The 22,803-nt window shown below is 37.3% G+C and overlaps 3 protein-coding genes across 10 annotated transcripts in view; 1 reads left to right on the plus strand and 2 right to left on the minus strand.

Moving 5' to 3' along the window:
* LOC115632871 (pneumococcal serine-rich repeat protein-like) overlaps positions 1 to 22,803 on the minus strand; it is a 154,581-nt gene that overhangs the window by 118,457 nt on the left and 13,321 nt on the right. Inside the window, exon 1 of one of the 6 annotated variants that reach the window (XM_030530135.1) lies at positions 14,378 to 14,661. The exons of 3 other annotated variants lie outside the window; for them this stretch is intronic. In XM_030530135.1, coding sequence (XP_030385995.1) covers positions 14,378 to 14,392 — 15 coding nt within the window. In that variant the 5' untranslated portion in view covers positions 14,393 to 14,661. Of the gene's footprint in view, positions 1 to 14,377; positions 14,662 to 22,803 lie in introns of those variants that run through there. 2 more of the 6 variants (XM_030530140.1, XM_030530138.1) reach the window with 2 other exon arrangements.
* LOC115632878 lies at positions 10,584 to 12,708 on the plus strand. Of its 3 annotated transcripts, none has more exons than XM_030530155.1 (3): positions 10,584 to 11,249; positions 11,315 to 11,413; positions 12,072 to 12,204. In XM_030530155.1, exons 1-3 carry the CDS (start codon positions 10,653 to 10,655, stop codon positions 12,096 to 12,098), a joined length of 723 nt encoding a protein of 240 aa, XP_030386015.1. In that variant the 5' UTR covers positions 10,584 to 10,652; the 3' UTR covers positions 12,099 to 12,204. The 3 variants fall into 3 exon arrangements, with proteins under 3 accessions (XP_030386015.1, XP_030386013.1, XP_030386016.1); XM_030530156.1 differs by lacking the exons at positions 10,584 to 11,249; positions 11,315 to 11,413 and adding exons at positions 11,525 to 11,840; positions 12,404 to 12,708 and having other exon boundaries at positions 12,072 to 12,351; XM_030530153.1 differs by lacking the exon at positions 12,072 to 12,204 and having other exon boundaries at positions 10,587 to 11,249; positions 11,315 to 11,645.
* On the minus strand, positions 12,710 to 13,013 carry LOC115632879 (mitotic-spindle organizing protein 1). Its single transcript, XM_030530157.1, has one exon. The coding sequence runs from the start codon at positions 12,983 to 12,985 to the stop codon at positions 12,764 to 12,766; it is 222 nt and encodes a 73-aa protein (XP_030386017.1). The 5' UTR covers positions 12,986 to 13,013; the 3' UTR covers positions 12,710 to 12,763.

Raw genomic sequence — 22,803 nt, forward strand, 5'->3', positions numbered from 1 at the left:
TAATCAACGCCTGCACACATATTTTAAAGCTGAGCTCATAACACCAAGCCCAAGGCTTATCGCTAAATATGACTGGCAGCTGTGTAGAAAAACAGAAAACAAACCCCTGGTAATATGTACAAAGAAAACAGATTCAGACCGACAGCTTTATATTTTAATTCATTGGAACACGATTGGTAATTAAGTTACAGCAGAATATTTCTAAGAAACTGTGATGAACTGAGAGTTCAAAAATTCTTGTGTAATAAGTTTTCAAGTGCAATAAAAATAAAAAAAATCAAATAAAAAAACAATAAGCTTGAATGTTCGGATTGTAAAATTTTTATTTTTTGACATTCTGACATTCATTTAAGTTCCATTCCCCAATCAAACCATTATGCCACTATATCTCTAGATATTGAAATGTTTAGCTTGGTTTTTTAAAGAAGGTTGGTCATTTTTTATATGGACATTTAATCATTTAGAATACAATAGGTATATGAATTCTTAATAGGTGAGTTCAAGATGAAATCAGTTTGTTTGAAATAATTTAATTGAAAACTATTCTCTAATCCTGGAATGATATGACGGGTCCATATCTGCGTAAAACGCACTCAAATATTCCCCAAACTGAGAAATCACTAACATTAAAGCAGTTTAGGAAGGCTGGGCATAGCAATGATCTAGAAGCTATACAAATTTTGATGGATCGGCACGTCCAAAGGCTCCCTCTAACATATTGACCACAACAGTCAATAAAGGATATATTTAAAAATGCACTCTCAGTGGAGCTACGTTTGGGTAGAAACTTACTATACTTGGAATAGACATAATGATCGTAATGTTGCGTAATTTGAAAACAGAAGTTTCCTTAACTTTAGGGAATGAATGGGAATGTGTTTTTTCCGCCGATTGTTTCTATAGCATGTATATAAAACATTGATGTTATATATAGAATATTTTGTAATAAACTTGATGTGAGCATGGATAAGACAAGTCTAAGTATTAAGTTTGGTGCCCATACGGACGGACAGACGAGTATGCCCATTCGTCTCGTCAGGCAATCGTATATAGTATGTACATATGTAAAATACAAAATCATTTGGGAACAAAGTATAAAAGGTTAATTATTTGCATACGAATCAATATTTTATTATCAATTATGTACATTTTAAAACAGTTTTTTAAATCGAAAATATAGTTTATGGTATATATATATATATATATATATATATATATATATATATATATATATATATATATATATATATATATATATATATATATATATATATATACCGATCAAAATCTCGCGCATTTGAAGAACGTTATTTGAATAATTCCAACACTTATGGTTTTCAGTTTTTGCATAATTGTGGTATCAACTTTAAATGACTTTTTAAAGTGCAACATGATTTTCTCAATTATGTACTGCCACATTTATGGGAATTTTTTGTTAGCTACTTAAAACAAAAACCACTTAAAATGTCATTCAAAATACCTTTTAAAAATGTCCAAAAAAACATTCCCAGGCAACAATTACAAAAGCCGCAGACAGGGAAAACAGCAACAACATGTTTTGTTTGTCTGTGTGTGTGTGTGTGTGTGTGTGTGTGTCTGCCAATAAAAAGCCCATTTCATCAATGTCAGGCGATGCATGTTACCCGAACATCGAACACATGGGGCTGCTTTAAGCTTTTTTAGCCAAACACGTGCAGCAATTATGGCCAAACAATAATTTTTGTTAATAATAGACATGAGGAAAAAACAAACTAACAACCATAATAGCAAAGGCCAACACAAAGTTCGTAGAGAGAGAGTGAAATAAACGGACAGGCGAGAGGGTTCATTCAATCGAACCGATCATAACCATTAACGATATATTGCGGTCAACTCAACAACACGCTTTTCGACCAAAGCAACGCATTTCTTTGAAGGTCAAAAGCGTTGCGAGCTAATGGAATGGCATGCAAAATATGTTTGTTAAGGCGGTGCTTGCATCACGTACAAGTGTAGATAATTGAAATTACATAAAGATAGATACATATGTACATACTATAGGTACTGAGCGGCTAGGTATCAAAAAATAATTTACATAAACCCCATGCAGCATTCGACATGGCAAGGCGAGGCAATTGTTGTTTATGGCTATCAGTCGTGCAGGCGCAATAATTAAATTCGATATAAATAAATAAGTGTACAGATTCAAGCGAGTCTGCTGCTCTCTGGCCTTAGTCATTGCAAAGTCATTTCATTGAGAAACTATCGAGCAAACAAACAAACAAGTTTTTGCTCCCCTCTGCGATCGTACAGTCAGTCCACCGGCCAGTCAGTCAATCAGTCAGTCAGTTTATCAAATTACAGCGCGTCGAGTTCCGCTATAAAGCGATTCTAAGGTTTCACAAAACGCGTGCGTGTTCTTTTTTCAAACGACTAAGTATTTAAAAATTAATGAATACGCCTTTGTCAGTTGATTTCCTATTTATAGTCGCTCTAGACGCTCGTCTAATTGAAATTTGTTGAGTCGAAAATGCGTAGCTAATAACTGTTATGAATATAATGACTGCCATATAATATTTCCCTGCAGCTCTGACACCTACGAGTACGAGCGACTTGGAAAGTCGTTAAAATTAATTTGGTGCGGCTGAGTAACTTCTGGGCCTAAATGCAGCCACGCCTTAATGGCAATGAACTTGGCTAAGATCCCATCCCTCGCACATTTATTCAAATCAGACAGACCAGAAAAAAGGTTTTGTATTTTGTTTTATTGATAAGCGCATTTGTTGTGCCAGACTGCCCGAAAAGGCATGAAAAGTTGCGCTTCATGGCTCATAGCCTGTCACCGATAAATCATAAGGTGCATACAAAAGAAATGCATTTAAGCCAAGTAGCGATAGCAACTTCTTCGACTTCTTGGCTCTAAGTGTTTTTGGGGGCGAGTGTGCGTGTGTATGGGTGAACGTGTGCATGTGTGTTGGGTTCAAAAACTCCATAACGAGCTGTCACAGGTAGCGGGAAATGCCGCGCAACATTTTTTTTCTTTCAAGGAAGAAAAACAAATCCTATTCTAGATAAACAACAGCAGGTAGGCGGCAAAGGGCCTGACCTGTAAGGTGTGTTCTTTGTTGTCAAAGGTTCAAAGACATTTCTTTTGTTTAAGGGTTGCTCTAACCATAATTATACTCTTTGCTGAAGGGGTATATTACTTTTTTTTTTGTTAATTATTACGCAGAAGCAGCATCATTAAATGGCTTAAAATCTGGGAAAAGTTTGTATGTATGAACAGCTCGATTACAGGTATTAAGGGAGCTAAAGAAATTAAACTTGGACTGAGTATTAGCTGAAGATTACTTGAAATCTAATATTACCATACGCCTACCATGGAACCTGTTCTCAACGATGTACAGTTTGCATTTATGAACGTCCTTTATTTCAACATTAAAAAAGCTTGTTTCGAGTACAGCTATAATATATTTGAGAATAAAGTTTACTTAAAATATTCTATTAACTAACTACATTTAATGCCTGCCTTAAAAAGATGGAGAGTGAGTTTTCCCATGAAAACAATTTATATTACTTAATATAATTTTCTGAAATTTGCTTTACTCGAAGTGAACTAAAATCTATCGGTGATTTTTTATTTAAAATCATTCTAGTGGTAGTTCCTGCCATAAAAAATGTAAATAATAATGATTCTTAATATATTCTTGTTAAATTACATTTAATTTGTCGACTATTTATATATCTTGAATACTCATTTAGAAATGGGGAAATTATTCTAGCTATACCAATCTTTCACTTCCATCGAATTTTAATTAATATAGGGTATGCTATAATCGCATACGCTCACCCACTCTACACTCCTTTAATTGCGTGTGATGCCATGGCCGACATGATTCACATGAAGGATTTTTGGTAATTAAGATGATACATTTCACTTGGTATGCGGAATTATAAGCACCCACGCCCAAGGATAACGAAAACGAACCGTAATATATTTGATAGATGTTGCAAAGAGAGATTTGTGTACACGCAACAGCAAGAGAACACACCCTGGAAAGAGTTAAGGCGCAGATTCCAATTTATGGACCCAATCGAATGCTCACACACATTCTATAGCCTGGGTATGTAATTGCGGCAAGCCGAGAGACTGACGGATCCGACCGGTCAGCCAGACATACGCGCACATACCTACCTACTTGTATGTGCCTGCCCGATCGCATTGCAATGCCTCGTTATTATAAATATTGCTCTTATGACCGGGGCCCAACCCAAAAACCAAACCACAAAACATGCCAGGCAACAACAACAACGTCGCTGATGACATTCGACTCAGGGGCTCGGAGAAAAGCGAAGACGCGTCTACGTCGTTGAAGCCTTGGCGTAATCAATGCCCGACTGACTCGAACCGCTCAAGTGTGAATGTGGAACAAATGGTATCGATATCAACTTAGAAGACGACGACGCCGATGATGACGAGTTTTCTATTTCATATGGGAAGTTGTTGACCCAATGTAACGGCAAAGATCAAGGTCTACATTGAGTGCAAAGCTTGCAATAACTTGATTTCTGTTTTTTTTTTGTTTTTTGTTTAGAATATAAAATCATTTTATTTTTGTTTTTAGGTTTTGTCGCATTTTTATGCTGCGGCTGCTGTCAACCGACTCTTTGATGAATGAGCCAACCAGCCAGCCAGCCAGCTAGCAGTTCAGGCACTATGGACAGTCTCGAGTTTATCGTCGCAACGAAATCATTTGTCAAAGTGTCATAGCCACGGCAATTTGGTATTTGGTATTGTGTTTGTTATTGTTTGTGTATTTGTTATTGGCATGTGCATGTGCTATGGGCTTGCATAGTGTCTGGCATCCTCTAAAATGAAATCTGAGCAATGTATTTGTCTGAAAATTGAGTAATATGCGGTGCCCCGTAGCTCTGGTATGCGGGCAAGATGGGTTAGCAGAGATTAGCACTTTATTTTTTTTCATTTTTAAATTTTTTTAGATGGGATGATGCGGCATTAAGAGCCAGCATGATGCGTAGTTTTAGGCGGAATTAAAGTACCTGTTGAATATATTTACGGATAAGGCAGAACAAAAGATGGTTTATGGGATTTTAAGAGGCTTGGTGGAGAGCTGTGGCGGCAAAGACGGTAGCCAAAGTCAAAGTAGCAGGACAAATGCTAAGGAATTCAAGGGCGTGACGCATGTGCTATGAACTGTAAATGATTGAATGAATGATGGAATCATTGATAAGTTCTGAATATGACATTTTCTGTGAAATGTCACTTATATTCCATATTTGTTTAATAACAATTCTTTGACTTATATTGTTAAGTAATCTCGTGTACACCTTTTTTAGAACTTATGTATATAATACACTAGAGACTTGGTCTGTATGGTAATTACATGCGATAAATCAATGTTTTGGAGATGTTCAATTCCATTTCTATCAATTTCAATGATGAGTTCGGCTGTTTTTTGATGAATTCACGCAAAGTTTCGATGGCATTTTCGGTGATCACGAACTTTGATTGGCCTACATGTTTATCGCCATTTATCTCCTCACGACCACTTTGAAAACGTTGAAACCACTCTTACACTCACTTCAATGGATGATATGTCATGAAATTCTCACTGGACAATCGATAAAGGTATCAGATTCTAACGCACCAGTCGACATATAGATAGCGCCACCAGGGGGCGCTAGATTCAAAAAGTCCTGTTTACTTTGGAACACACCTTGTATGTTTTTCTGACTTACTGATCAATGCATAGCCCAAACGGTAAGAGTTAGGAAGTGGACATTTTAACAGCTTTGAGAAATTCGTACTCCAAAGAGGGGAAAGCAATATCAAAAACTTTACATTTTTTATACGAATATTTCTGAAACGCTACAAATTCACTTGATAGTTACTTTAAGTTGAATAAAAATAATAAATTATATAAAAATTAATTACTCAGTAAATTACTTTTCTTTTTGTGACGCATTTTTGTTTGGGATTTTCCAATGATCGTTTTGGCAATGGAAAGAAGAAGAAATGGCGAGGCTATAGTAAAAATATGTGGCTATACATATAGCTGAAGTGCTGCTGCTGTCTTTAGGCAGTTTTTATGTGAAGAAATGCACGGCCTATTTGCTAGTTTTTTCAAAATAGTTTAAATAATTTTAATAACATTTTTTAACTGAAAATAATTTAAATTTAATAACAAAAAAAAAATTAAATAAACTACTTCTCCGTTGTAATCACCGAACGAATTTCAAATTATTAAGCTGTCCTTTCATGCCTGATGAAACATTTCTTAATTATTAAGTTTACGTTTTAGCAGTCACTTCAAATTGTATTCAAACAATTAACGAAATGGGAACAGCTTATGGTAAATATTGCTTGTAAGTTAATAATGCAAACGATTAGCTAAATGGAGAATAAAGATGTCTTGTCATTTGATCAATAGAATTTCTCATAATTCATTCATCAACTACTAGTATGCAAGTTCGATGACTTGAAGCAATAACCGTTTTTTTTTTTCATATTCACTTTTACATGACACCTCACAAGACAATATAGGTCATTACCTCCTTGAACACACTCAATTGATTGACCAATGCTCACAGCACATTATGCCATTTAAGGCATACAAACAAAATAACATAAATGCCAGTAACATGGGTTTCGCATACCTGCCGCCACAGAGTGAAGAAGAAAACCACTTGACACTTGAAGTGGGCTTTTTGTCTGTGCCTTTCACAACAACAACAACAACAACAACAACAACAACAACTACAACACACAAATCGCATTAAGTAAATTGATTACACAATACTAGTGTTGCCAAAAGACAAGAAACTGTGACCGATTAAGTGCCGAGTGGTGTAGAAATGATATGCAGCCGCTATTGACCATCAAGCCGCTATCCATCGAGTGTTGCAATTTCACACGATGTTTGACAAGATTTTTGTAGTAGTTGTTATTGTTATTGTTGTTGTTGTTGCTGCTGCTCACAGCCCACGCCACAAGCCAAATTGCAAGTCAACCCACAAATGTTGTCAGTTGTCAGTTGGACGTTGGCGTTCGGCAAATAGAGAGAAGAAGAAAAAAAAGAAATTGTATCGATATGATTTATTTTGACAGCAACTTTCAAAATTCCAAGCACCGAGCTATATTCGCGCGCATAGTCGAGTCAAAATTGTCCGAACCATTTCTGATTCATTATGGTTCTATTTTTGCGTTCGACTGGAATTGGGTTAATTGTGTTGGCCGTGCAATCTTCTGACTCTCGACTTACAGTTAAAGGGCCTATTGAGCTTAAATCGAATTTTTAGTGTGGGCTTGCTTTTCCTCTTCGTTCCGAGTAATGGAAAGCCCATTAGCGGGCTCCGCGAAACGCATAAACTGCACTAACTTTTCTGCTCTGACTAAGCCGGCAACTGTAGAATCTGCGCCGCGGGCAAATTTTTTAGCTTGTCAAAGCAGAGAATGTGACTTGGAAACAAGAGAAGCAATTAACCCATTAGGCAATGCAAACAACAGTTACTGGTAACCTAAAATGTTGTCTTGCAGTCAAAGGCACCAATAATTATTGGATTGTGTTTGGACCTATTGTTGCGGAACACAAGTACACTCGCTCTATTGAAATTCGCATCCATAAGTAGAAATTTGATGGATGGAGGCATCAGTGTTCCTAAAAAAAATTTAATAATCGATGCTTTCGATTATCGCACAAGTGATTAGAAGTATTTGAGAAGTTTAAGGCATATAATTTCTTAGCCCCATAAATGTTGAAGTTTGACTTTTTTATAAACATATCATATATTTATATCAAATGTAATGTAACCTCATACAACATATACTTAAAAATTCTTTTATTTATAAAAGAAATAATTATTTTGATGACCCATCACATTAGTAAGCAAACTGAAGATAATTTCCTTATATAGTATTTCTCTTGTTCATTTAAAACCACTCAGCGCTTTGGCCACCTTCCAAATTGTTGTAGTTCTGACAGAATTGTCTAAGAAGTTTTGTTATTTTCAATTGAAGAAGCTTGCGTAGAAATATGACCTGGAAATTCCGAAATCATTTTGGGAAAGCTTGACAAAAATTATACTTTTAATGAGAGAAAAAAGTTCCTTTGACCTACGATCAGGAATCGAAAGCGCAATTTTAATGTTATACCTCAAGTTATGCAAATGGGAAGCAGCTCTTTTTAGATTAGAATAGATATTTCTGCAATCTCCACTTTGTTGCTAAAAATGCCTAAAATCTAAAAGAGTTCGTTAAAATATTTTTCAAGTTGATCAAATGCATTGATCATTAAGCGTTCTGCTCTGAGAAACTTGTTTCGAGACTCATTCCAGATAGCAGCTAATAGTGTACCACTTCCTGCCGTTACTCTAGACTGCAGAACACTTGTGTTACCCACAAACATACATAAATATCCATATGATAGTACATATATACATACTATATAGTCGTATACGTATAGAACCGTTGCTCATGGCATATTCGAAGGTAAGCCACATTTTCGTTGTTGCTGTTGGTGCACCACCGAGCGCATAGAACACATAAGAGACACCTGCTGCCTGAGCAGACATATAGACAGACAGACAGACAGATAGGCACAGAGAACGTGCGAAGCCGTTACAACAAACAAAAGTTAAAACCACCACAACCGCTGGCACACACAATGGACAATCAGCCTGCGGTAATAACAACAACAGAAGCAGCAGCAACAGCAACAGCAACAGCAAGTGGCCAACATTAGGCGCACGACTGGCCAACTGCCTTAGTGGCTGACTAACTGGCCAACAGACTAACTGTCTGGCCGTCAGTCAGTCAGTCAGTCAGACCGACTGACTTAGTGACTAACTGGCTAAGGCTCTTTGGATTTGGGTTTTCTGAATGAATGGTTTTTGGTTTTGGCTCGGTATGCAACCTGTATGCGCATTATAATTGCATGGAGCAAGCCGCAAGCCTCACTTCAAAAACTGACCCACTTAGGAGACAGCACAACGCACCACAGAGCACCACCGAAAGCCACCTCTACCACAATAATAACAACAGCTGAAACGACAGAGTCTAATTCGAAGAGATAGCGCTCCAAATGCAAACCAAAGTGCACCCACAGTTTGACATTAATTGAGTTTGTTGTATTTGTAGTTGTTGTGCTCGTTGTTGTTGTTGTTGCTGTCGCTATACCTGCAGATATTGCTTCTGTTAGCATTACGCAGTAGCCCCAAAATCAAACATCAAAGCTAATGCCAAGCTGAGGGCGCCTGAAAGCCGCTTAAGTATTAAGCTTGTCCCCCACGAGCTACGTTCAGAGCCCGCATTTAAAGAGACGAAACGACAAAAAACCTAGAACTTAGAGCTGAGCTGTGTAGGGGACTATGTAATACCCTACATCATTATGCTTCATAACTGATGATCGATTTTTTAATATTCGTATTAAGACAATATGCATTCCTTTAGAAAGATGTTCCTCAAATTAAATATTTTATCAGGCTAGTACCTATTTTGTAATGCTATTTTCTTCTGCCGATATTCCATAAACAAACAATAATAATAGTACAATCCCAAACATAGTTTCTATTCCTATTCATTTTTTTCTAGGCTGAGCTGAACTAATCTAGAAATGAGGTCCATCAAGACTATTACCAAACAATCTTCAACGGACAGTTTCTTTGTTATTATACCCTAAAAACCATAACCATAAAATATCATTTCATTATAGTTAGAAATTCAATAATTAAGTAAGGAGTACTCGTTTTAATATTTATTATTGAAAATAATATTGTTATACTATAACATTTTTATTTTTAATGCTACTTTTTGGGAAAAGATCTCCTTAAATTTTAAATATTATTAGAGCTTTATTTGAAAAGGGAAACATGTAATATATTGCCTTAAGGAAGGGTTATACTTTAACATATCATCCAACAAGTCTTCACCTTTTTAGAAGTATTGTTCCACTAACAAGTTTATAGCTTCAATAGCTAGTGTAGTCTAAAACAAATTTAGAACTGCTTTTAAAAATTTAGAAGTGTCTTACTTTCATATTTGAAAAGTTCTAGATTTCCATACAGACACACTAATCCCTCGCTACTAATTATAGTGTCAGCTCTTTGTAACATATTGTGGTCTCATCTGGTCTATCAAGCTTTCTTCTCTGTGCCATAAACCAATAATGATCTTCCTTTCATCGAACAGAAGCTTTAATAACAATAACAGAATACCCTCTTTTTTGGAGAGTATACAAACTAAATAAATTTTCATGCGTTGTAATGAGGCGGCGAGTGTGGACTTGGATTGGGTTGCGACCGACTAGCCAGATAATGCCATATAATTTATGTATAAAAGATGAATGCGACAAGTCTTTGAACTTTTAATGCGTTTCGAAAGTTCTTTTGTGTGTATGTGCGTGTGACGTGAAAATTCCATAGAGCTGCTTGCATTTAAGCCAAAATAAATAGCCGGCCGTTAAATGAGCGCTAATCTAGGCAAGCGATGAGACAGAGACCTCTTAAACTGACACATATACATGTAAATCAACATACAATTGTTTGTCTAGAATTTTTCACAGTTTTTCTTTTTTCGGCCCCAAAATAACAAAAACTAAACACGGTTGTTGTGCACACCTCTTGTACTTATTAACTCTACTAACTGAGCAAACATTATGGATACGATACGCGGTAAAATCTCAAGCGCCCTGAGATATACCAAAACGTTATTTGTTAGAGAAAAGCCGCTCACAGATGAAAATGGTGTGCCCTTGGCGGAGCCGAAGTCAGTGGAAGTGGAGCAGCTGATTAATCAGCAGCCGAGAAACACGGACAAGGATGGCGATCATAAGCCAAAGCAAGTGACTATTCCTCAGGACATACCTGGGGAAAAGCCAGGGCCAACGGAGAAAACGAAGCCTGAAGATAATGCAACGGATAACGGACAACGGACACCCACCAATGCGGAGGTACTCGATAGGCTGGAAAAACAAATGCCATTGCCAGCATCCACAGCCATACCGGAATCAGTTTTGGAACAAAAAGAAAGATTTCCAAACATTTTCGAGGAACGTCCGCCAGCGATGAATTACGAGCTCCAGTTCGTCGACTTTATGAACCGAAATGGACCGCAGGGTTTTGCACAGAAACTGCACACCATGCTGCCCTTTTTGGGCGTTAGTTTTATCGCCTGGCCAACCTTTTGGCTATATCGGGGCTACAGTTGGCAACAATATCGCAGCATTGAACGCATCGAGGCCTATATACATAGAGTAAGTGCCGAGCACTCTTCCTCTGCAATGATACCTTAATCCAAGCCCTGCTCGACCCCCCGCAGACCTTCCAGCATGCAAAATTTATGCAAGTGGCGATTATTACCGCGGGTCTTCTACTGGCTACCATGAAAAAGCCGACACCGAACCTCACCGTGCACGAAGTAAGTGCAAAAAGCGAACCGCCAGAAGATCCCGAAGACAGACGCTTTTGAGATTCAGCAGCGACACAAAGAGATATCAAGATATCATATCAAAATATTCTGTTCATGAAGTAGTGCAGTATTGCAAAAATACTTGCAGAAATTTGTAATGCTGAGCATTCCTTGGAGTCCGAATTATTCCCCCAACTTTTTCCTCTAATACTATATTTCTTTGGAATTACTTTTTTTGGAATTGCTCTTTTTATTTCTTACAAATTATTAGGGTACAGAAAACCGAATCAAGCTACCTTTCTTGATGAGTGAAGAACTCGGGTATTATTTTAGCTTTCATCTTGCTGGAAATACAGAAACTCTTCTGAATTACCTGTGATTTAAAAAAAAACACATATTTTTGAATGCTAGTCCACAGTGTAAGAAACCATAAAATGTAAGCTATGAGATTAATTTTCCGAATCATTTATCAACCCATCGGATTGCTGACATACTTGTAGCTTATTATAATTCTATGGGTTATTAAGCTTAAGACTGATAATTGAAATCAGTTTCAGCAAACATTGTTTAAGTTGTCGTCAGCATGCGACAAAATAACCAAATCAAACGAAAGTTTATTTATTTGTATACTCTCAGCCTTTGGATCTAAGTTGACTTTACTTTCTAGAGCCATGGGCGTTACGGATGCTTTTGAGACTGTCAAACAATGGACGATGAGTGCTTTTGGGCGCCACCCACCTGCCAAGCAAATATCTGAGCCCACTGTGCCGAATTTGGGTGAGGACATCCGGCTGATGGTGCAAACCCGTGAGTTTGGAAAAACTCTAGATGCTGTGTCCCCCTATTTGCTGGCCAGCTTGGGTGTCTGGCCGGGCTATTGGCTGTATCGTGGGCTCGACTACCATTCACATCGTGCCCATATACCGCTGCCTATGTACATTAGACAGGTGGGTGCCTGACATACGATCTTAGAACATTTTAATAATAATTTTGGTGCAGACCTTCTTTCAAGCAAAGCTTTTGCAATTAGCCATTATTTTGACGGGAATATTTTCCATAGTCCGAGATCATCACAAGACGCGTTTGGTGCGACTTAGGGAGAAACAAGGAATTATAGAAGAGGAGTAAATATGAGCGCTGTCAACTTATTGTCAACTTGGAACACTCCTGATCTATTTATCTATGCAACAGGAGGTGCTGTCCAACAACAACAACAACTAACACGAGAATCAAAATTTTTCAGTTTCGCAGGCATTTTATAAACTCAGTTTCCTTTTGGCAAATAAATCTACAGTTGAAGTTTATTATTAAATTCGTGAACTTAATCAACATCTACTCATCTAGCTCTGTAGCTTCCTCTTATACCTGGCTATCGTTGTTTAGTTCTGTTTGCACTTTTACTTCAACACTCATGATCCGGACAATGTTGGCTAGGGCCATGGGGCTTACGCCAGCGTCCAATAAGTCCATGCAAACATCTAGAGCCTCATAGCTGAGGCCCGTATTGATGACATCGGACATGGCGTGCACCAATTTTCGGACGGTCTGGCTGTTGTCAATGGAGGCCTTTTCGTCAGACATCTTGGAGAGGTGGGTTAAGAAATTGTTCGATACACACGATGAGTTTTAGGAAGTAAATTACTTTTGAAGTATAACTGAGTGAGTGCCGTTTTGTTTTAAAGCCTAAGTTGCTCAGCATGGAGTTGCCAGACTTACTCACTAGAGATGATAATTGGAATAAATATCGGAAATAGTCGGAAAGCAACAAAAGTTTACGTCGTAGAAGAATTTGAATAAACCCGTTTTGGTGCGATTAAAAAAATCAAAATTCAGAAAAGCCTGCATAAATTTCGGGTTCACAAGACAATGCTGCCCCCATAACATATACAAAATATTTGTTTAAGCCGACTTCTGTATATATTATTATTATGTCCGTATTTAAGAAATTATACTTTATGAAGTGCTCTCTATTTCATACAAGCAAAAGTACAACTGACGCTAGTGATGATACTTAAAAATGAAATTAGGGATGATAATTCATTAAATCGATAGCATACATATCAATTTTACAACTGAATAATCTAATTGTGAAGTATGCGTTTATATCGTTTATGTATAAATGGCTTCCAGAAATATGGAATGAGCACAATTTTTCTTCTTCTTATTTATAGTGACACTTATATGTAAGCTGAAAAAAACTGTCCATTCACTCAAACATGGAAAAAACACATTTTATACCTAATTAAGTAGATATAAGACCTAACCTGAACTCTTTAATGTTAACTAATTATAGAAACATACAAAGTTGTGTGCCAAATTTTGTGAATAAATGAAATAAAATGAAAAATATTGAAACTTTATGCACCACGAAGGTGATCTTAAAGAACAAATGAAACAGATAAACTTGCATTGAGCTATTTCTAGCATTTTCTCAAGCTCCAAATAATCTTTAATCTATAATGACTTTAATGGGGTGCTTCTTTTTATGCACCGCTTCATTACAACATTTCTCGATCAAGTTGAAAGTTCATTCACGAAAACTGGTTCCACCAGCCTCTTAACTTCATTAGTTAAGCCCCAGGCCCAGCACCTGCTCCAGAAAGCGCGCCAAACAACTTTTCCTTCATCCTACTAGTATATCACCCGCTAGGCAAAACATTTTAAAACTCAAATACTGGAAAGATAAATTACCTACAAATTATACAAAATTATGGAATTGTAGCACGCAGGCGCAAATAACAACAACAACAGAAATAGAGGAGAGGAAGAAATCACAGTGGAAACAATTAAAAACCGCTTAAATGAAGATCTTTCTTCGGTTCATGTGCCGCCTTGGGGGCTGCTGGTGCTGCTGGCATTGTCTCAAGCATGTGATAAGTAAAAGCAAACACTCAATTAAAAGAGCACTATGAGATACATTTCTGGTGATGTATCTGCACTTGCATACAAGTAAACGCGGTAGCTCTGTCTCACCTGTATAAGATACATTTTGCTGCGGGTGCTGCTGTTGTTCCAAACGTTTCACACAAATTAATGCTAATTATGCTGGTTGCCGACGTCTTGCAGCCGCTGGGCCCAAACTTAGTCAGTCAGGTAGTACATATAGATATAGTTGTTGTTTGTGTTGCTGAAGTTGTTGTTGTTGTTTTGCTCTACTTAGAATGCAGTTCACTTTTTATTATGCGTTCTCCGTACTGCACTCTATTTGCTTTTCAGTTGAAGCCAATTGTTTCCACTTAAATGGAAATTGGAAATGCTGTTAACTATTCTGCGCTCTTAATCAAAATAAATTGAAACACGCACCAATCTCGATACAAATTCAAACTTAATGTCAGGCAAAAAGAATGGTGTAAACGTTTTCGCTTGAAAATTTTCAACTTCACATTGGACACGAAGCGTATTTCAGCGCGGTAGAAAAATTATAAAGAGTTGTTGTTGTTGTTCTTGTTGGTGCTGTTGCGGCTTATTGTACAAATTTATATAGAAGCGCTATATAAATGCAAAAAACCGGCAACACATTTACTTTAAAATTGTTCATATGTTTCTTGTCAACGAAAAATAGAATATGAATATATTTTTAGAGCATTTTAAGAGCAAGTCATACGTCTATTGGCCACATTCTGACGCAGATCTGTACTTTATTTTGTGGCACATAAATGGTTGGCCTACGTCACTGAGCAATTGGTTGTCGTCGAATTATTCCTCACTATGGCAATATTCCATTGAAATGCCTTAACAAGGTGCTGTTTGTTGGCTTTCAAAACAAAATCGATCAAACAATTTTCAAACACCAGCACAGCACTATTAATTGAAAATTGCGCTACTGGGTCCGTCGTGAGTTGTGCGCATGCGCAGTTAAAGTTTTTAAAAATGATTTGTTTATTTCCTTTTAATTACATTAGAGGTTCTTTTTGTATCAACTTTTGTTTGGTGTTTTGTGTAATGCGTCGTTTTGGGGTTATTCTTTTAGTAGTATTAATTTTTTCTGTTGTTTTTATTTTTTTAGGGTTTTCCCGCTTTAACGCGTTCGCATGACCGTCGTCTGCGTTTGTTGAGCGCGAACTAAACGTACAATTCGGTTTGTGGAACCGGCCAAGCAGTTTGTGGAACGCATTCGTCTGTTGAACGTAATTATGATGTTGGCAGGCAAACAATTGTTGTTGTTGGTTTTGTTCAGACAGGTTCGATGGAATTATGTGTGTACGATATGTTCTGGATGTCGGTTTGACTTTGGCTCGACGGGCTTGAAATTTGTGGCATTTCTGTGCGTTCGATAGCATGGAATTCGTAGAATTTTAGGGGGTGTGTACACCAAGAGGAATTTAGTCAATTACTTAAGTATTCTGTATTAGTGAAAGCATTTACCTAATGGGTGGTAAATGCGTTTTACTTAGCGTAAAGAGGATGTATAATTAATAGGAATACTGAAAGATATAGCCTTAGCTTGGAAGTAAGCTTGGAACGTTCAAATTTATCCTCAAACTCTTTCTACTGAACTCTACAACACAATTTTGAACCATAACCAATAAGTAATTTCTCAAGACTACTATTACTTGCACAGATCGATCCTCTACATTGTAGAGTCTACAATACTGAGGCAATACATGGATTGTAATAAACTGGGTCGCCGTATTGGCAGGAAAATTGAATCGGTCAAGTTTGGTGTTCTCCCTGTTCATACGGGGAGATCGCGAAACTTCTGACCGGCTGCATAGCAGAGTTGACGGTGTGATGGTTAATGATATTGGTATGTTGAAAGATGCCATGAATTTATCAACATGATAATGGCCAAGATTATTAAAATGTAAATAGATAAAAATCATGAAAAATGTTTGGGGGTAGTTGACACGTCAAAAATATATGTGGACAACAAGAATAAGAAATAAATAAACAGCTGTGGTAGGGAAATGGGAATCCACATAAAAATTCCTTCATAATCCTAATTAGAAAAGTTGGGATAGAGATTTAAAACCTTATGAAAGAATGCATACTTGTAAAACTAGCAAAACACAAAAATTATCATACAAGGTTTCTGCATAATAATAGGTAGGTAATCGAGTCAAATGAGGCGATATATAAAAATTTTTTTTTTAAATTTCGGTTTTAAGTAAAATTAAAGCTATTCAAGTTTTTATTCTCAAATATTGAAAGCAGAGTTGAAAGAATTACGTGTTAAATGAGTCGCAATACAAAAAATTTGACGCGCAAATGGGGTAATTTTCATTTCGGTTAAATCTAAATAAAGCTAATCAAGTTAGTCAAAAAGTAACTTTTTTGAAGTCCGCATGCCGATAATTTATTAATCAGTAAAACATTGTGCAAATATTTTATTAATTAATGATTGCATTCAACTTTTTTGAATTGGGATTAGTAAGGCTGTATCTTAGAGAAAAACGGGCAGTGCCTCAAAGGCTTTAAATTAAAACTCCAAGGTGTAATAACGTTGGGCAACACTTTTGGATTTCATCCGCAACTTCCTAGTTGCAAAACAGTCTATAGCAATACTAAGAAAAGCAAGCTGCCACATAATGTTTGCTTCCCCCTTTTGCAACTAGCCTGCTGTTGTGGAATGCATTGTAACAGGTTTTGGGGCACGCATAAAAATAAAATCACAATCCATTATAATTAATATTGACCAGCGACTAGCCACAAACCGATCCACGAAGCGACCAAGCGACTAAGCGACATGCCTGCCTCTTAAACTAAGTGAGTGCGTAAAGAGTGCGAAAAATATTGAAAAAACAGGAAATTTTGCAACATGGAAAACATTTCATAACTGACACAAATCCCAAAGATGACGACAATGATGATGATGATGATGGCGACAACGGGCGGACACTTCGGGGAAAATGCAAAAAGCTAACGCCAAGACATTCATACGAGCATAAAATATGTGCTGCATTTACGCAGCGCCGGCCAAAAGGCTGGGCCGGGTTGGTCTTTAAGTCCAAAAACATTTCACTTACAAATTGCCAATCATCGATGCTTGGCTGCCAATGGCGGCGGCGCCGCTTGAAACTTTTAGCCGCAACGAGACTACAAGACAAAGGGTTGCCGGCCTCGAGGGGGGCGTTCCGGCAATGCAGTAACTGACAACTGCGACGGCAACTTCGCGCACGCCCCGTCCAGCTCCAAGTAGCCTCTAGAGTCGCCTTCATTTTGGTAGGCGGAAAGTGTAGCAAATGAAGTGGCAGGCCGAGCGTGTACCCTTGGCAGAAAAAACTAGCTAACAACAACAACTAAGTACACTCAAAAAAAGAAAGGAGAATAAGTTCAAAAGTGCTCAATGGATTCAAGTTTAGAGCTGCTATAAGGATTTGCTTATGGAATAAGAATTTCTCAAACAGAATCACTATTTTTTGATTGTCATCAAGAAATACTAAAGGTTTACAAAAGACATTTTTCAAAGAGAATCACCAAAACATTCTTAATTGCTTACTGTCTTCAAATGAAGATAGTCAACAATAAATTCGAAAAGTTATAGGAGAGGTTTTGCATTTAAAATATTTTATTCTATTCCAAAATAAATATTATTTTTGCTTTGCTAATTAGTATATCTATAAACATTACAGTTCTCGACGTTAGCTTCGGTAAAAAAAAAACGTAAAACCAATATTTTACAAAGAAATATATTATTTTCTTTTACAAATTGAAAACAAATAAATATAAGCAATGTATGAAGGCTCAGTCTAACATTAAAACTCCAGTGGATAGTAGGATCAAAAAACCTTCCTAGTTTTTTCATTAAAAAATCCTTGAAATAAATCCTTGAAGGAAAATGTATGAAGATTATGACACATTTTAAGTACTTATTTAGTTTTCATTTATTGATTTAGTTGTGGTGCCTATTATTATATCTCCATTATCTCCATGGATTGTGAAAGAATACGTTAAGAAGAAAAGAGAGATACACAAAACTTAGATCAAAAGAGATCAATAAATTTTAGTATTCATATCAATGCAAAGAGTTTTTTAAAATTACACATTACACATTCCATGAAAGATTGAGTAATTATTTGGAACTGTTTGGAACAACCTTTTCAACGCGAATTTACATTTATAAGTACTTGTATTTTAAAGTTGAATTTTGACTGACTCCATAAAGTACACATGTAGACTTCCCTAGTTCCTAAGCAAGACAAGTTTACTGAATTTCCAGTTTTTTCTCTTCTTCAAAAAGTTAGCTTTGCAAATTCATTTATAGCCCTATGTATGTCAACCCCAATATTACTTCATCCGCAACTTTTGATCTGAAGAAAAGTCAATTGGAAACCATTAACATGTTAAAGTTAATGGTCTCTAGACTCTAGATCCATCTTTAAATCGAGTATCTTTAAAACTCTTTATACGAGTATGTTCTATTCTTTTTTGTCAGTGTACCAAAGTTTGACTTTGCTTTACTTTAGATTTGGATTCCATTGACAATGCGAAAGGCTCAGTGTAACAACAACTACGACAATGGTTAGCAACAGTGGTTGTAACCGTCCAGAAACCTGAACCTGCCGCGGCCACAGATTCGGACACTGCTGCTCGCCTTGCGGCAATTAAATGAAAATGAAACTCTTACTCTCTGCCAATTGTTGGCGATGTTGTTGCCATTGTTGTTGTTGTAATCGTTATTATAGCTGTTGCTGCTTGATCTCTGGTATCGTATGTATGCCATATGAATGTGTGGCAGCGTGATAAATGCACAACGCGCGGCATTTATAAAAAAAATATAAAAAAATAAAAAACCTGCAATCAAGCAGCAAGCAAACGAAAGTGAAACAAAAGCGCCGGGCAGGCAAACAGACATATAGACAGATGGACGGATGAACAGTCAGACAGACACACAGACTCGATAGCGGAGCCAACGACGCGACGTCGACGAGGCAAAACGAAAAAGTTGCAATTTCCATTTTTATACGCAACAACTTTCGGCTTCAAGCCAAAGGAACAGCCCAACACAGAGCCAGAGCCAGACCAGACTCCTTTAACCAAACCAAGAGCCCCGCAAGAGCCGGGACCCGAGATCTTGCGCAGCTGCATTGGTAAGCATTCGGTTCGGCTCAATGAAATACCGAAGCTGTGACGCCCATGAGATTTAAACGAGTCGCGTGTTGTCTTGGCAGCCTTGCCGAAGACAAGCAGAAGGCAAGTAGTGGGGAGGGGGGAGGGGATTTGAGATGACAAGCCAGCCGAGCAGCCAAGCAGCCAACCAGTCAGACAGACATGCACGTTGCTTGTTGCTGTTGTTGTTGTTGTTGTTGTCTTGGCCTACCAGACACTGCAGCGTCCCAAGTTGGCGCAATTGGCGTCTTCTCTATGAGTTGGGCCGCCGTCTGTCTGTGGATCTCTGCTTGATTGGCGCTGCAAAGGGGCATTGTTGGGTATGTCATCAGCATAAATTTTACTTCGCATTCATCATAATTTTCATGCATTTAATTTGTGTTATAAATTGTCTGCTTTTGCGCGCGGCCATAAAACGGGCATAGGGCGTCTGAGATATTGCACAGATTTTCAACTTGAAAGACAGATAGTCCTACAGATAAGACTTTAATGAAGAGTCCACAATGAGTTCTTGCTCATTTGGGCTAGATAAAAATTAATGTTTCCTCGTTCTAGTAATCGCATTTATTCGTTTTAATTTTATGTTCTTTTTAATGGGACTGATTTGATGATTACATTCTTGGGGTTATTAAAGGCATGCTGTGGTGTCGAACTGTTTGTACGTCTGAGCTCCTGTAATTGGCAAAGTATTGGTGCTAGACTTATCAAACTTCGGAAATAGATTCAATTAACCCTTTTACATATACTAATTTCAAATGTTTTAAGATACAATCTTTCTCAAAAAATGTATATCACATATTCTAAGAGTGGGAGGATAAAACAAAATTAGTGGAGACGTAGTTAGCGTTGATCAGCATGGATACTTTAACTTTTACATTTAGTAAAGAATTGGAGCTAGAGCATTGATTATCTTATAACCTTATACTTATATTTGGTTTTCAATGCATTCGTAAAACCCTTCTGAACAATTGTATCAAAATTTCAAAGGGTTAAAGTGGCATCAAAAATGCTTATTTCTGAACAGCATTGATACATTCTGTTCGTTTATTTGGCAATATTCTTGTAAAAATCAAAACAACTGTTTGTACGTCTGAGCGTCTGTACTCCGAAAAGTATCGCTGTTAGAGTCACCAATGTCGGTATGCAGCTTCTATCAAAACATGTGCATATCAAGTCTATACCTGTACCCAATGGCTTGCTCCGCAAAATTAACAATCGCCATCTTCCACATTTTTCTTAAATTCAAGATAAACACTTTGTTTTTACGTTACGTTTGAATTGACCTTAACCTTAACAGACCCCTACAGAAGCCGAAAGTGCAGACTAATGCACTTTTCTTCAACTTTCACTGGAGTCGGGTCAAATGGCCACGCACTTGACTTGAGCCATACAGACAGTTAACGACAGTAGCAGTAAATAGAAATCCCTGCATTAACTAATAGCATTGACAACAACTACGGAGTTATTGTCCAGACATACAAAAAAGCGCATAAAAATGTAGAAAACTGATTGCCACACGATTTGCAAATGACAAAAACAACAACAAATAAAAGGAGAGAGGGCGGTAGACGCAGCGCGTGTTTAAGCATAAAATGCAGTCGCAAGATGCAATAACAACAAAAAACCTCACAGATACGAGGCTGTGTATGTTGTACAACTATCAATAACAAAGACGACGTCGTCGCACTGGAAGATGAGCGAAGACGGACAGAAACCCGAGTGGTCAGGCTCTCAGACTCAATGGCTGGCAGGTTAAAGATCGTTAGGCGCGACAACGGGCCAGGTAGGACAAGCCGCAGCCAAGATGGGCAGGCAGGCAGAAGGCAGTAGATGTTGTACGATAATGGTATCTCACGGTTCGCCTTTTCATTTTTGCAATCAACGCAAGAGGCCGCGACGCCTGCGCAAATGAGTCCGTAATTTGATTGTGTGCGATGTTGCAAATGAATGAGATAATATACGACCAGAGAGAGAGAGAGAGAGAGAGCGAGCAAGACCGACCTACCAGATATACCAAGTATGATATATAGCAGACAGACGGAGAGACGGACGAACAAAGTGTGCAGTGCAACCATTAGTCGTACAACTTATGTAAGCTGGCTCATCAAATTTTATAGCGTCTATCGGTTGGATCATGCTAATGCATTTTTTTAATGGCCCGCTCGCAGGCACTTCCTGGGCAGGAAGGAACTGCGTATGACGCACAGTTTTTAAGGGTATTATATAACAAATGCCGCTGCCAATCCTAAGTAAACAAAAATGTGTATTGACTTACGCAACGATTTCCCATTTCCAGGAACAACACTTACCTGCAAAAAAAGGACAGAGAGAGGGAAAGAGAAATTAGTCAATGAATGAATTTCACAAGGCGATATGATTACAAACTAAAAGCGAGCAACGCTATGCATGGAAATGATTAAGCAATTTCCCGTAGATGCATGCAATTTTCCAATAAACTGTAGAGTGCGAGTGCTAGTGCGAGCAATAAATCAGGTTTTTCCCCATAACAAAAGACAGCGATTGCAAATAATCCAATAGGAGAAAGAAACTGCATTATGGCCCAAGTTTATGGCAAACAAAAAAGGCTTAAACTATCAAGTGGATGCAAAATAAATTGCAACATTTAAGTGCCTTAACTAAACAAAGTGAAGAAATGCTAGAAATGAAAAGAAATCAGCTGTAAGGTGTAGAAGAAAGTAACACTATTTTGTGTTAAATTGCAATTATCCAACACATTATCGTTAATATTATAGTTAAATACTATAATTTGTGTTCAAATGAATTATGTGTCCAAGCCTAACTTAATAATTGTCCAAACGGTCAGATCCAAGTGTTAAGCAAAATACTATATGTATGTGAAACCAACACTGAGAGCTGAGTTCATTTTCGTGACAATCTCTTGTAGTTTGTTAGCTTAATTATCTTTATTGTAATTGGACACAGTTTTCAGATCAGTTTCGTAAAAATGTTATTCTCATCAGTATAATGATAAGTACGTGACAATTATGTTTAGTTTTTACTTGTTTACTAAAGCTATGGTCAGGCAAGCAGATAATTTGCCAAAAAATGTTTGTGTTGGACTTGGAAAAGTAAAACACAAAACTAATTTCCGGTAGAGGGTTCCTATTTGTTTTAAATGCTTTAACAATATTGCCTAGTTTATGCAATTTGACAAGTTTGTGTGCAAATTAATTAATTCATTTTATAATTGTCCAAACGATCAGATTCCAAGTGTTAAGGAAAATATGTGAAACCAACACTGAGACCTGAATTCATTTTCGTGGCAATCTCTTGCAGTTTGTTGGCTCAATTATCTTTATTGTAATTGGACACAGTTTTCAAGATCAATT

Source organism: Scaptodrosophila lebanonensis, unplaced genomic scaffold (genome assembly GCF_003285725.1).
Source record: "Scaptodrosophila lebanonensis strain 11010-0011.00,11010-0021.00 unplaced genomic scaffold, SlebRS2 tig00001415-arrow-pilon, whole genome shotgun sequence".
NCBI lineage: Eukaryota > Metazoa > Arthropoda > Insecta > Diptera > Drosophilidae > Scaptodrosophila > Scaptodrosophila lebanonensis.